This window comes from Emydura macquarii, unplaced genomic scaffold (assembly GCF_026122565.2).
Source record: "Emydura macquarii macquarii isolate MOO-44397 ecotype Brisbane River unplaced genomic scaffold, CSIRO-AGI_Emac_v2 contig_968, whole genome shotgun sequence".
Lineage (NCBI taxonomy): Eukaryota > Metazoa > Chordata > Testudines > Chelidae > Emydura > Emydura macquarii.
In genome coordinates, this window is record NW_027131105.1 from 14,533,167 (window position 1) to 14,548,813 (window position 15,647).

At 50.4% G+C, this 15,647-nt stretch overlaps 1 protein-coding gene across 1 annotated transcript in view; it reads left to right on the forward strand.

Annotated features, from left to right (window-relative positions):
- The window catches only part of PLXNA1 (plexin A1), a 253,854-nt gene that overhangs the window by 143,685 nt on the left and 94,522 nt on the right, over window positions 1-15,647 (forward strand). The window contains exon 9 of the mRNA XM_067544295.1: window positions 12,294-12,408. Within this exon, the coding sequence (XP_067400396.1) occupies window positions 12,294-12,408 (115 nt within the window). The remainder of the gene's footprint in view (window positions 1-12,293; window positions 12,409-15,647) is intronic.

A 15,647-nucleotide genomic window follows, 5' to 3' on the forward strand; every position in this document is an offset into this window, starting at 1 on the left:
CTCTTGCAAGGAGCAGGTGGGAATCAGAGCCCTTCTTTCCAGTGTACCTGCTGAATTAAAGCATCACCAGGAAAGCAGACCTGGTCCTGAGTATCGGAGGGCTAGAATTAAAGTAAAAACTAGCCAGGTTTGCTTATGATGTAAACAAGTCAGTTTGTTAGCAACAAAGAGAATGTGCCTTATACCTAATTTCCATAGTAACCTCTTGCAAGGGAAGGATATTGCCATTACTGAGGATCCTTGTCACCTTTTTGGAAGCTATGGATCTCCATGCTCCAATTAACAAACAGGAATTCTGAGAGGTTGGGAGTCCTCTTGGTAAATCTGAGATGGGAGGAGGAGGAGGTTAGGACTCCTTTTTTATAAATGCCCCCATGAGTTAATCTGTTTCGACCTTGTCAATATTTTCCATCCTGCTTTGAGAAGGGAGAGCTGTGACAGAGCCTTGCAATGATTCTCTCCTCGCTCTGCTTTTCAGAGAGAGGAATCACCGTGACACTAGGAATTGGAGGCCTATAGCACCTCTCAATACAGATTATCCAATTCTTTCTAAAGTGCTGTTGACTGTTGACAAGGTTGCCCCACAGCAGATTTTTCAAGGCCAGTCCTGTGTGACATGTAGCAGATGCGCAGAGAAGAATTTAGTCTCTATTCTTTCAGAAAAAGTTGCGGCAAGACAACCCAGGCTCTTGTTAATTAAACCTTGCTTAGCACGAAGTGTTTGACCGTGTACTTGTTCCATGTGCTGGGGGCACCTACAGTCCTATGTATAGTGACTAGTTATGGCTGAGCTTTCCCTGAAATGCCTGGGGGGAGGCCTTTGATTAAGGGATAGTTACTTAGTGCTTCTAATGTGACGTCTGGAGCTAGAGCAAGCTGTCCTGAGCCTGTGGTGTTGTGTGTTTTCACTAAATCTCTGGCTGAGAAACATACAGAGTAACACTGGGCCCTGTTGGACCCCCTAGTACGATGCATGTTTCGGCATGAAAAGGGGATTCAGCCATTGCAGCATCTGCTCTTTTTTGGCATGGAAAGGGGATTTAGCCACTTCAGCATCCACAGCATTTTCTCCTCCCTTGTCTTGGATCATGAGGAGGACTATCTGTGGGTGGTGGGATCCGTTCATGGAAGAGGCCTGGGCTGATGGGGGACACACATCAGCTCGCTACCAGCTTAGTGGAGCACCAAACTATATAGCCCCAGGCTGTATTCTCTTTCTGGGATCTTTTCTCTGCAGTGGGGATTCCCTTTAAGTGTGTGTGGGGGTGTGTGTGGAGGGGGGAGGTGTCGTTTCTCTGGGGTCGTGAGAGACCTGTCAGCATACCTGTATTTGAGCCATGATTCGTGGAGCAATGGAGACCCAGAGTTGATGCGGAGACACAGACCTGCTCCCCCCAACACTGTTGACAATGTCCTCCTACTGAGCCTGGGATTTATGTGCATCCATTGGGTTGTGGGTTGACCATGCAGGCTGGTCTTCAGGTCAGGGGTGCAACCTCTGCTCCCCATGATGGGATGATTTGATAAGTATCTCCATGGGGAGAACCTTGTGTAGATTCCTTCCCCGCTAGTCCCACCCCTGGAGGGTTTTCCCATGGGAGAAGCGATCAGGTGCAACTGTTTAAAGGCCACTCCAGCTGCTTCAATAACTCAGTGAGTCCTTCTATGTCCAAAGTCTGTGTATGCAGATGGCACAGCCCTCCTTGTAAGCATTAACTCCCTCTTCAAGGTGTTCTTCAGGAAATTGAGTCCTCTTTTGAGATAAAGACATAATGCTCGGTTCCCTTATTGACTTTAATAGAGCCTGTGTTTTCTGGCTAGGTGGATGAGTGAGAACTCTTCTTTGAAAGGGAGTTATGAATTCCAGAGAGATAGAGAGCTCAGTCTAGGAACGCACTTGTGAAGGGAGAATGCCTCTGAACTCAGACGTCCAGGGGCGAGGGGGAGTAATGGATAGAGCTGGAGGGTGTGGCGGGAGGGCCGTCATGGAAGAACATTGGAATTACTAGACTGGATCAGAGGAGGGGCCATCCAGTCCAGTGTCCTGACTCCGAGAGTGCCCAGCGCCAGCTGTGTCAGAGGAAGGTGCAAGAAACCCCCTTGTGAACAACTCAGGTTTGTTCCCCATATTTTGTGTCGTGTGTCGTGTCCCCGGACCCCCCCCCCCCCCCCCCCCGTCCCCCCCCCGAATCTCTTGGTCAGAACTTCCATTGTGGCTTCTTTCTGAAGTCTTGAGCTGAGACAGCAGAGGCTCTGGGGGCAGGGAGGGGAGATTTAAGGGCTCACGGGGGCTAGTTCCCCGGTTTCTTCATTTCAGTTGATAAATTGTGCGGAGCTTTTGGTTTTTCATAGACTAGTTTGTTCAACACATATTTGGACTCACATTGGCACCTGTGCAGAGATGAAGCCATTACAGAGCAGCAGCTCCACTAGCATGGAAAGTAACTCCTCCCATTGGCATAGGGGAACAGAGAAGGTCAAGCGGCCCAGGGAGTGTTGCTGTAGCTGGGTTGGTCCCAGGATATTAGAGAGAGAAGGTGGGTGAGGTAACATCTTTTATGTTGGTGCGAGAGACAAGCTCTCAGGCTCTGTATAAGCTTGCAATGGTGATAGACACCTGATCTGGATGGGTGGAAGGGTTTTGGAAAGTCACAGCGGTGATCCTGGTGGATGGGAGTGGGGTGGGACTTTGAATGTGGAAAATCACCCCTGGGCTTAGACGCCCATCCTGTGTGTCTTTCATGCATGGGAGAGGTTAATGCCATCACTTGCTGGCATAGAAAACAAGGAGGCCCAGAACTCTGCCCTCGTGTGGTGACCCTAAGCATCACAAAGCTGTTCTTTCTTGGAGCATCCAGGGCCCTGACCCTGTGTTCTGAGCTCCCCCTACTGGCTGAGTGGCGGCAGACTGCCCATAAACCCTCTCCCCAAAACCAGGACAGCCTCTGGTGTGACTGCTGGTGCACAAAGAAGCAAGCAAAGCGAAGGCAGCCGGTTTGGTTTCTGCTCCACTAGCCATGAGGGGGAGGGGAGCAAAGGGAAGAGGGTTGGTGTTTGTCAGACGGGGAAGCAGGAAAATACATGTTATTATAAAGCTGCTTTGAGGCCCAAACAATACAGAAGTGGCTGAGCTGCCGAAGTCGGGTGTTGTTCTAACTTCAGGCATGTGAATGCTGCTGCCTTTGAATAGAGCTGCCCTGTCTCAGAGGTCAGGCTTTTGTGGTAAGTCTCCATTAGACAAATGGGATTTGAATGCGTTGCTTCAGGCGCCCTGGACTGCACGGCCATGGAAGGAAGGCAGGGGCTGGACTCACTGCTAGCATGTGAATCACTGTAGCCCCTGCTCGCTGCACTGACTCTCCCTGTCTCCTCACCCTGCTGTTGCCTCTTTCCGTCTTTTCTCTATAGCTTAAAATAATTGTATTCCTTGGGAAAAGGAAGGGCTGTTGGTTCTTGCTAGAGCCAGGTGACTCTGACTGATCTTAGATTACTAGTGCTAATGTGCCCAGTGACCTGTGATGGGATGTTAGATGGGGTGGGCTCTGAGTTACTACAGAGAATTCTCTCTGGGTGTCTGGCTGGTGAGTCTTGCCCGCATGCTCAGGGTTTAGCTGATCGCCATATTTGGGGTCAGGAAGGAATTTTCCCCCAGGGCAGATTGGCATAGGCGCTGGGGGGTTTTCGCCTTCCTCTGCAGCATGGGACACGGGTCACTTGCTGGTGGATTCTCTGTACCTTGAAGTCTTTAAATCATTACTTGAGACTTCAGTAACTCAGTCATAGGTTAGGGGTCTATCACAGGAGTGGGTGGATGAAGTTCTGTGGCCTGCGTTGTGCAGAAGGTCAGACTAGATGATCATAATGGTCCTTTCTGACCTTATAGTCTATGAGGTGTAGCATGGACAGACGTTGTGCAAACTGTCCTAGCTCTGCTCATACCCTTCAGTCTAGATCTTTGGTCTCCCGGCTATCCCGGTCGTAGACTTCCCGCATGGTTCTACCTATGCCTTTGTAGCACACCCTGCATTTCAGATGTGTTTGGTGCTTTACAAAACAAGTAAAGATTGAGTTCCTGTCCTGCAGCTCATATAACTTAAGGGCCTATTCTGCAACTTTTGCTCCCAGTGAGTAGGAGTTACTTATGTCAGCAGTCCTATTGCCTCCAACAGCTCTGTTATGCTACTTGTTCGGAGTAGGGGTTGCAGAATCTGACCGTAAGTTAAATCAAGAGTAACAGGAGGAGATGGGAACACACAGAGGTTGTGGGGAGGACAAGGGCAAATTTGATAAGTTCCTTGGGAAAATAATGCATACACCATGAGGTTTCTTTTCCTAAATCTAAGGCTTTGGTTTAAAGGCCTCCTTGGAGTAGCGACTTTTCAGAAGGGGCTCCGAGAATAGGAAGGAGGGAGTGCATTGGGCAGGGTCAGGATGGGGGTTTGGGACATGGGGCAGCATGAAAGAAGGTGTAGAGGTGGGTTCAATGAAGCATCCACACAGGTAGGTTGGTTGAACAAAGAGGGTGGTGTAGGTGGAAAGTAGGTGAGGGCCAACCTGCAGCATCCCCTGCTCTTCCAGTCCGGGGTCTCCCTTGAGTACAAATGGGGTTGGCAGTTTGGTGATGTGGGCAGACGTCTGCCACAGAGGAGCAGGAGACGGCCCAAACTCCTGTGGGGTTCTGTGGGGTGATGCCATTAACCCACTGATGACTCCCCCAGCACAGACCCCCTCCTAGCTCCCCCCATGGGTGTGTTCTACAGATTAGTGGAAGCGAAGCACAAGCCACTTGCAGTGCACCCCCATCCCTCTCTGCTACCACTTCAAATGTAGGCTGTAATGCAATCTAATATTTGCCAAGGATGTATCTTTCTTACTGAGATACGGTCTTAAAAGTAGCTCGAGGGATCTTAGGAAGTCAGAGGGAGCTGCTGTGCGTATGCAGATGCTGCTTCCATCAGCCCAGATCATGTATATAATTTTCCTTTCCAGTGAACCTCTCTTGTTCTGTGTGTGCTCGTAATAGAACTCGCCCCCTCCCCATCTCTCCTCCCCAAGGTTTGCTCTATATCCTTCCTCCAGGGCTGGCTTGTGTAGAAATGCATTGCTCCAGGCTCTGCTCCCCACCAGTGGGGCTTCCTCCTAGCACCTGCTGTGACAGAGCCCAGACAGCTTTTGTCAAACACTCGCTTGTTCTTCTTGCCTCTTCCTTTCTCTAGATTTTGAGGATCACCTTTGGCCACCCTCCCCCTCCATCTTCCTTTCCTCCCTCTCTGCTTGTTTCCCTTATCAGGCTTATCTCACCCCTGTGGATTCTTGTTTTATTCTCTGCCTTCCCCTCTCTGAAGAGCTCTCCTTGCTCTAAGCTGGAGATAAGTGAAGCAAGTGGGATTGCTTCTCAGGCCATGCACCTACCAATATAATGGCGAGGTGCACTCCGTGGCTGGGGATAAGAGTGAGTGGAGGTGTATGAGGCACCATGACACCCATCCAGGTTGGTGGAAAGACTCCTGTTGCTTCACTAGGCTTGGACCAGGCCCTGGGATAGTGGGAAGAATGAGTTGCCCACTTCTAAACTGGCTGAGTGTCCCACCAGGAAACAGTCTCCTGATGTTGTGATCCACAGGTTCTGGACTCTGCTTGGTGAAGCTGATTGTGTCTTAGCTGGGATTCCAGGAGTGGGACTTCCTGCTCACTACAGCCCTCTGCATAGGGCCTGGGGACTCTCCTGTGCTTTCCAGAGATTTTGCTTTCCTTGACTTACTACCCTCAAACACCCTGCTACACTGCCACCTTGTTCTCCTGTATCGGCTGTTTCTCTGTGCAAATTCATGAATGACTCCAAAATTGGAAGGAAAGTGACCCAGCTGTGCTGTGACCTGGCGGGGGCAGCAAGCAATGACGGGAGAGTCGGGCCTCGTTCCACGGCCCGATGTGCCCCACTCAGTGCTGCTCACTCCCCCTTTCTTTCTGCAAGGCTTTGTGTTTATGGGGGTGACCCTCATTGTCTGCAGACCTAGCTGCTCTTTCTCTAGGTGGGGGCCCTGCAGCCATGATGCCCCCCAGCCCACTGTGGCCCCTTAGAAGTTTCAGGCAGACCTTGGTCATGGATTTTTTCATGACTATGAGCTGCTTGGGGTAGAGAGCTTTTTGTTCTGTTTGTACAGCACCTAGCACAGTGGGGTTCTGGTCGGTGACTTGGGCTCCTAGAAGCTACAGTAGTACAAATAATCAATCATTATAATAACGCTCAGAGATTCTTAGGAGGCAAGGCGGAAGGGAATGCGGCTGGCGACTCTACTAGTCTGTCTCCTGGTGGTTGCCCCAAACGAACCCAAGCTCTCGGGGTAGGGGTCTTTTTTGTCCAACTTGAGGTCTTTGCTGAGTTTGTCTCCAGTCATGTGGCACCTGGCTCCACTTCTTGGAGGAGGTGGGAGAAATTGCTGGTGAATTAGTCCTGGATAATACAGTGGTGGAGCTAGTCGGAGCTCTGCACCTGCAGTCGGGGCTGTATCGTGGCTCCAGCGTAAATAGTTTCCAGCCCAGTTTGGTTGGTTGCAGAACTGGTGTGATGGGGGAGATGCTGTCTGCTCCACTGTCCGAAATCGAAGGGGGGACGTGAGAGTGACTTCCTTCAGTTCTCCGGAGTGATGAAAGCTTTTTAGTTGATAAGTAACGAGGAGGAAGAAGTGCCTGATGGTCGGAAGCAGGAGAGAGACTGCACAGATGGCAGCATGCTGCCAAGCAACCTGTGCTGCATTGGGAACAGACAGTAATGACAAATGGACACTTCAGGACAAACCCCAAACACCCAGTACAGCCTGGCATCGGGTAGAACGTTCCTCTTTCAAATGCACAGCAGAGAGTTCGGGCTGTTTCTTACACTTTGGCAACACCAGGGATCCAGCTGGACCAGTTCGCAGCGAGTCATTGAACCACTACATTTTGCTGCTGGAGGCATCGCATCTCCAGAATCTCAGCTTTCATTATTTTGGTTTAAGTCTCCCTAGCACTTGTGGTTATGAAGAACAGCCTTCAGAATATGAAGCGAGTGCAAACTAATGCAGTGATGTCTGTCTGAGTCTGCAGACTGCCTGAAAAGTTAGCTCTCAAAGAGGTGTCAGCTCCCTATATTCATTTCAAAGGGCGTTATTAGTTCTGACACCTCATCATGATCATTGAAATGTCAAGACTGTTAGCTGTTTCACTGCTGATCAAAGCATGCAAGAAAAGAGAGGGACAGTCAGATATCAGTAATCAGCTTAATTTGCATTAAGGAAGATTTAGGGTAGATATTAGAAAAACCTTTCTATCAGTAAAGATGGTTAAACACTGGAACAGGCTTTCAAGGAAGGTTGTGGAATCCCCATCATAGGAGGTTTTAAAGAATCATCAGACAGAAATGGTCTAGAGCAGGGGTTTTCAAACTTCTTTGCTGGGACCCCCTTTGAAAATATTTCAGAGAGTGATGACCCCCCCTCCCAAAGTGATGACTCAGGCCATGCCACTCTTCCTGGCATGTGCGGGGGCTGACAGCTTGTGACTCCCCCCCCTAATAACCTTATGACCCCTTGAGGGGTCATGACTCCCCGTTTGAGAACCCCTGGTCTAGGGTTACATAATCCTTCCTCAGCATGGGAAACTGGACTTGATGATCTCTTGAGGTCCCTTCCAACCCTAAATTTCTATGATCAGAGTGATAGGTCTGGTATGAAAATGTAGATGATGATATGCTGTCACCATATGGATCTCATTCTGGCATCATAAATGGGAGAAGTTTAGGCTGCAAGTGGAGTTTGGGAGAATAGAATTACTAATTTATTTTCCGAATCAGACTCCTGGATTTGCCAAGGAAATATTGCTGAATGGAGTGGAATTTGAATTGAAATTGACTAGGGAAGGTGAGGCTAACACATGCCAGAACTGTGTTTAAGTGCGATCTAACTTAGGTTCCCTACCGCTTGTGTTCTAGCGTGCCATGTGCTTTATATAGAGTTTGGCCAGCCAGTCTGTGTTAATGTCACTGTAGACTGCATATTAAGTAATAGTGACCATAATAGAATTGTTTGACATCCTCATGGTGGAGGGGAATCCCAGCAAGAGGTAACAATGTCACGCAGAACTCCAGAAACCAGGACTTTAAAAATGACACTCTTAGGTTAGACAGAGCCTGAAGGTGTAAATTAGGCAATTAAAATCCATGGAGGCTGCTGAAGAATAGCTTATTAGAGTCACTGGAAATATGTCCATCCCCTGGTAGATGAAGAGGAAGCCAACAGGCCAGAGAGAACTCAGTGTGGGTAAAGGGTAGGATACACAAATTCCCTCACACCTATAGTATAATTGGGGATACTGGAGACTCAGCCCGGGGAGGATGGGAGAAGGGAGCGGAAGATGGTTACTCCTATATAGACACAAGGCCCCGATGTGGGGCTGCCCCCCCAATTCAGGAGTGATGGCAACTTTAGAAGAGGCTGGAGGCATGATGCCGTGACCTCAAAAAGACAGGAAGGAAAGACTGCTTAGCCTTGACGTTAACATGGGGAAGGGCTAGGTACAAGGCTGTATGGGGGACACAGATCTCCAGGTGGAGAAGTCCTCTTCGGTTCCAACTCCTCCTTGCCCAGAGCATGCCACATATTCCCCAAGGTTTTATCCAGCCTAGTTTTAAGTGTCCCAAATTGTGGAGGTTTGAGAGATTATGGCACAGCCTGAAAAATCTCATAGCTAGGAGATGTTTCTTCATCTTCAGCCTGTATTTGCCTAAACTCCATTTCATCCTCTTATTTCTGGTTATGCCACTCATGGGCCACCCAAACAGTCTACTTTGCCCTCGGTGATCACCCCATCAGATGGATGTATCCATGAACCCCCTTTCACCAACCTCTTCATGGATACTGCTTTACCGCTTGGATTAATTGCCAGTCCCTACCACGCTGGTAGCAGATTTGCCTGCCTCCCAGTTCCTGCTTGAGGGAGGAAAGGAGCAATCCTTTTGCTTTGTTGTTTGTTTTTTTCCCGCTCCACACCACCCCATCAAAGCTACAGGAGATAGGAGGCTACAGCTGTGCTTTTAAGTTGAATATCTGCAGCTGAAATAAAATTGCATATATTTGCATAAGGAGCATCTCAATTAACATATTTGTGGGTAAAGCTACAAGGGCTGTTCATTTGGAAGTGAAAACGTGAGCGAAACATGGAAATGACTTCAACCCCTTTGCAAGCAGCTTAATTAAATATTTCCTTAGTATGTGTGCATGGAGTTAAAAAGCTACTGCTGTATACGTAATGGGGTGTGAAACTCCTAGAGCAGGAAGCTCCGTCCCCGCAGAGCCCCAGGTGTGTGGATTTGTACAGAAGCTGCCTGTACCTTGATCTCTCTGACCAAGCATCTATGTCACACTCACCATCCTTGCGTTATCCTAGCACCTCTGAAGTGACAACTCTGCGGGGTGGCCGGGAGGGGAATTCAGCGTGATTCCTGAATCTGTTGGAGCCTCCTTTTTGGGAAACATCTGTCTGTTTCCTTACATGGCAGACCTAGGCTCTCCCTATTCCTTTCACTTCCTTCACTGCTCTCCCTACGAAAACCCCAAAGGGTGTGCTGTCATGGAAGTCTGACTTGTTCAGAGCTGGGTTCAAGGACAGCCTTTCCATTCTGGTCAGTGGAACGGACTCATTCATGCCAAGGGCCCTGGTTACCTAAGGGTGTTTCTGTGTTTCCACATGATTGCTTTGGGCCCAGCTCTGCTCTAGTGAGGACAACGGCAGCAGGATCAAGCCCTTTGTTCAGGTAAATCTATGCTGTGCCATTGTTCATCTCTCTCACGCTCTTTTTTGTTTTTAAAATCAAGACAGTTTTTTCCTCCCTTTTGGTTATGCCCCCACCGCTGCTGCCTGTCTCCCAATCATCAGAACAGGTTTGGTTCCATGGGATGCTCTTGTTTCTTGTGAACCAGGCTCGAGAGTAAGAGTCCTGGATTAATTTAGGGCCCTGGGGGTTGTGACAGCATCTTGTCTTGATGGAATCCTTTGACGAGGCAGCTGTGGTGGTGTCAGGACTCAGTTACTGCCTCCCACAAAGTGGTGCAGACCCGAATTGCACCCTTTCCAGTGGAGATGCTTCCCATGCCAACAAAGCACTGAGGTCCTTGGTGATTTGTCCCTTGAAGCAGTGATAGTGTCGGAGACTCTATTGTTTGGTGTCACCTAGAGACTCCCCCTTTTATTTAGGTGCTTGCTCGGTGCTAAACAGCAGTTTAATAACCACATTAATATTAGGGATGGCTTCACAGCTGGGGTTCTGCCTGTGTTGAGACCTCTCATGATTCGAGATCACCATCTATGCTAGAAATACTGTGTGAGCTGATCCTGGAGCTGAAACAGGCCTTTAAAGCACTTTGGACCAAGCTTCTGGAATCCATCTTAGAAAAGGACGGTGGTCTTGTCTAGACTAGGAAAAATGGTGTTTGTGACGATCGTGTTAGCCGGCACGTTTTAAACTAAGTGCTGTGTAAAGGTGTATCAACACCGAGAATAAACAGGGTTTAATACCTTGGCAAAAATGCTAGCTGGGTGTGATCAGCCCTAAGCTGCGTGAATATGCAGCAAGGCCAAAGTAGCATCAGGTTAGCAGAATTCTGCCCAGGTGAATGATCCGGGGGTGGTTTGTAGCAGAGCCAAGGAAGTGTCGGCATACAGCCTCCGTCCAGACAACGAGCACGTGGAGCTCACACAAATCCAGCAGAGCTTGTTGTGCCCCGCAGGGGGCTCCAGCGTAAACTCATCCCCTCCCCAGTCCCCTGTGTGTGGATCAGGCTGGTATAGCATATAACTGGTGTATAACTGAATCTGGCCAAGTACACAGTGCGGACTATTACACCAGCCCCAGTGCTACAGTGGCTGGGTGAGGGGGGCCCCTTCCATTCTGATGCTGCAGGCTTGTCAAGCGGGTCAGTTTCTCCAAGAATTAGCTGATATGCTGCGGTAACACCATGTCTCCTTCACAAGTCCAGCCCTATTTTGGTGCTTTGGAAGGGCTGCACTTGTGCTCTTTCTCTGTGCTCAGTAAAAGCTTCCTGCCTGCCATGTCTGTATCCTACCAAAGCTGCCCCTTTTGCGAGGCGTCTCTGACGCAGGGACTTCCTAGTACCGGAGCATGGCTCATGGGTTCAAACAATGGTGAACGTGGGCCCTGGGGAGATGCAGAGGAGAGAGAGACACACAGAGCTAGAGAGGAGGGGGAAGTTCTCCACCCCTGCACAGACAGAGGGAATGAGAAGAGAGGGATTGAGACACACACACAACCACAACCAGAGACGGGGGTGGGGAACACACATACAGCCCAGCAAGTGACTGAGGATGCGGGAGGGGGTCACACACATTGCATTGTGAGCGAGTGAAAGGCGCTATAGTCCTGAAATGTTAATCTGACCCAACCTTTGGCCACTTATAATTTTCCTCTGAATTAATGTGCATTAATGCAGAGGGCTTTTTCTCCCTGCTATGGCGGGGCTTTGTTCTGATTCCGTTTGCTAAAATTGCCTTTCATAAAACCAAAAATAAAGCTCACAAAGTGTGCAATTCAGCCCCCTCATGAGCAGGCGGGAAGGGAAGGGCCCGGTGCTGCCAAGTTAAGAAAGGGGTCACGGGCTCCCACACGGCATGTGTTTATGACTGAGAACCGGCTGGGGCAGGGGGAGGAGCGAGAGATGCTGTAAACGTTGTAAACAGGCCCTAGAGTGGATGATTCAGTATGGGGGGGTCTCCTCTTAGAATCCAGACTGACCCCAGGGTGGTGCTTTTCTGTAGGGAGTGGAGTGGGTGACTCTGGGGCCTGCCTGCCTTCTGACCGAGCGCCGTCCCAATGCCCAAAGGTGGGGGTAGGGGGTGCTGTGCTGCCCCAGATTCAACCTTGTGGATAAGATGTGAAATAGAGGCCCTGACTTTTCATGGTGATTAAAAATCCTATGGCACTTAAAGCAAGAGTCAGGATGTTAACCCCTATATGCCGGCCAAGTTGGACTGTGGGTAATTCCATTTTGTCTCTCTAAATCCCCCCTGCATGTTCAGTTGGAAAGTGAGTGTGTGCTTTCACCTCTTGTCCTAGATTACTGTGTGGTCTAATGTGCTGTGCGCTGTTGATGCAGCTGTTACCGTCCACCCTAGAAGTGGCTGCATTTCTGTGGGTGGAGGAATGATCCCTATTACAGTCTGGAAGGTGATTTGGGACCGTAAGAGATTGTGGCTGCCTCACGGTGTTTTGATGCTACCTTGTCGGCTCTCTCTCCCTACAGCTGCCTGTCCTGTGTGAATGGCTCCTTCCCCTGCCACTGGTGTAAATATCGGCACATCTGCACCCACAATGCTGCTGACTGCTCCTTCCAGGAGGGGCGTGTCAACATGTCTGAGGTAAGGAGCCAGGAAGCTGCTGCCCCCTGAGGCTCCAGCCACCTCCCCTCTGCTCTGCTCTGGTTTCTGACATGGACTGTTGCTGGGTTGTGGGGGAGAGATCTGCAGAGCTGCAATAGGGGAAAGGCACCTTCTAAAACTGTCCCTTCTCTGCTCCCGAGACCTTCCTAGATCTGTGAAGGATGCTCCCTCATGCTTGCAGCCCCCAGCCAGGACTTGCTGTTGGTTTCTGTTGGCTGGGCAGTGACGGATGCAGTTGTGGGGATTCTCTTGGGCTGTTTCCCTGCCTGTTTACTCAGTCACTGTGCGAGCCATTAAGAGTAGGGCCTGGGGGGCAGTATGTCCATTACCAACCAGGTCACTGGTGCTTCCTCTCCCTCTCCCCCTGCCTCAGCCTATCAAGGCAGCTTCAAGCCCGCTACCAAGTTAGAGATGTTGTTAACCCTTCATGTGCTGCAGTTGCAGGGGGCTCCCCAGGAATTTAATTGCAGTTACTTCGTGGAGTTAGTGACTTGTAGAAATTAGGGCCAGATTTTCAACTGGCCTCTATTTGCAAGCCCAGCGCGTGCAGGAGCAAATGAGCGTCACCCTGTGTATGTCTCGCTACTACCCCCACAAACAGCCATGGCCACAAACGGAGTGGGTGTGTTTGCAGAGGCCGGTGGGAAATTGGCTCATGAGACCATCCCAAGCCATTCCTTCAGGAGCCAGCGCAAGATTGGTCCCGATAGCATGTGCTTTGTTCAGGCCCGTTCCGGATGGCTCAAGCGAAAGGACCTGCGTTTTAAAAGGAACTGATGATTTTTGCGCTGCTCTGCTAGAGACACCTTTACAGGGGCCTGATTTTCAGAATGAGAACATCTGCCCTCTCCAAACCAGGTCCCTTTAATGTGTCTCAAGTTGAGCACCCAACATCACAAGTCACTCTTGAACACTTACGCTAGAGCTCCCGCCATTGCCTGTGGGGATTGTTCCATGTCCTACCCGGGTTAAGAGCTGTGTCTGGGCCTGCATGTGGTGTTGTGGGACCAACACCTGTGAAACTGCAAAACATATGGTATGACCATTGACTTCGGTGGAGCCAGGATTTCACCCATGTTGTGTCATTGGCCTTCCAGACCGGACTCAAAGAGTTAATGCAGCTGGTTTTATCTCCTGATGGTGGCCACAGGTCCAGTAATGCCAACATACAGCCTCTTGCAGGGGCCCAAGGCATGCTGCCGATCCCAAGTCCACGTGGCCATTTGTACAATGTCACTATAGCTGGGGTCAGTGGGAATTTCCTTCCTGACCCCCTGTGGTCATGCGCCGATGCCCTGAAGCCAGCAGTTGAATTCCCCTTCCGATTCCAAAATTCGTGGCTGCCGGCTTTGTTATCCCGTGTTGCTAGCTGCCCGGCGGCCTGCTGTGGAGAGCCAGTGAACAATGAGGGTTTCTTTCTCCCTGAAGGTGTCTGTGTTAGGCTGAGCTCTGTGCTTTCTGCCACTCTCTGCTATGTTGGAAGAAAAGGGCTCCCTTAAAAAGCCATGGGTTAGGAGCGCTCTGTTAAAAACTGCCACTTTTTAGCACCCTAGCTCTGATGGGAGCTAGAGTGAGTGTGTCTGCGTGAGCTGGGAATCATACCCCTGGCTTGTGGTGCAGACGTAGCCGAAGTCCTGGCTTGCCGATACACTAGAAGGAACAGGCACTTGTAGATACCTGAGGGAAGTAGTTTTGATGGTGCTTTTAAAATGAGTGTGTTCCTATGGGACTCAAACTGTTGTTGTAAACTCCCCTCCCCACTACCGAGTGGTGCTGATCAGCTTAAAAGCAGCACTGCACTGCATTCTGGTTATTGCTTTGGCTGTCTGCCCCTGGAGATCAACCTGCAGCTTGTGTTTCTGTCTGATGGACACACAGCCCTCAACGTTAGGCAGAGTGGCTAGCTTGCCACTCTGCGACTTAGAACCATCATGTTCTGCTGGGAGGCTGAAAAAAACGCCTGCTCTTTGAGGGGCCGCTCTGGATCGGAGGAGGAATTAGCAGCACTGGGAAGTCAGTCCTCCATTGGCCTTCCCCCAGCAATTAGCCGAGAGTGCTGGAGATGATGAGGTTTTCTGAGCACGATCGTCATCCTTGCTTTAGATGTGTGTGCTATCCCTCTGACATCCAGACACCTGTAGGTGCCCTCCTCTCCTGCTTTCCCCTTTTCCTGCTGGAGTATGGGACCAAGAAAGGAGCAATGGGCCTTCTTCAGGGGGATGGTTCAGATGTGTTTCTTACTGGGGAAAGCATTTGGCAAAGTGATCTCAGGCAGTTCTCTCCCCTGTGCCTTTTATTGGGGAGGCTGAGATCTGGCAGAACTCATGTCACATCAGGGATCCCAGACTAGAGCTGGGCCTAGGGAGCATGGGGCAGTGAGTGAGGTTTGTACTCTCTTATGTATAAAAAGCAGCTAAGATTTCCTTCTTGTTTGCCTCTTTCTGGGTTTGTGAGATTCCAGCTGGCTGAGAGACGTTCACCTCCCCAGCAGTGGGCACCTTCCTGTAGAACCCAGTCAGCCCTGCCAACTTGGGAGAAGGCCTGGATTCACCAGAACGTTGACACCCCCCTCCCCCACCCATATCACAGACTCTTCCCCGCAGCCACCCCTCCTCCACAATTCTGGGGTCTTCTCTACAGCCCTCTTCCCACCAGAGATACTTCCTTCCTATCCCCAGCCCTCCCTCACATACCTACCTTGTTTGGCCTTCACCCCCCCCGTCAGCTATTGGACTTGCCAGTAGCCCAGCCGATTGACTCCCCTGCCCCCATCCAGTTCTGCTCCCATGGTTAGGGTGAGGAGAAATTTCTCTCCGAGAGCCCCCACCCCTCAACCGTTGGGAGCCTTTCCTCTTCATCTCCTGCTGCTGGTGCTCTCCTGGGTCCCCAGTGCGGGGGCAAAGGCTGGTGCTCTCCTGGGGTGCCTGAGAGTTGGCTCCACCCTTATGGGTGGCCCATGTGTAGTGTTAGATGGATCCAGCCATAAGTCAGGTGCTGCCAAGGCGCCGCCTTTGATATTTTTCACTTCCCTCTCGCAGTGGCGTTTCCACCCTGACTCCTTTCGCTGCAGCCGCTCCAGGCTGACGAGCGTCTGCTCGGCATTAAATAGGTCAAGTTCCCAGCGACGAACAATTAATTTTTCTCCCCCTCCCCTCACGCCTCTTTTGTCATTTCTGGGGGCCTGGGCCCTCCAGGAAGGAAGCGGGGAACTGGGCAAT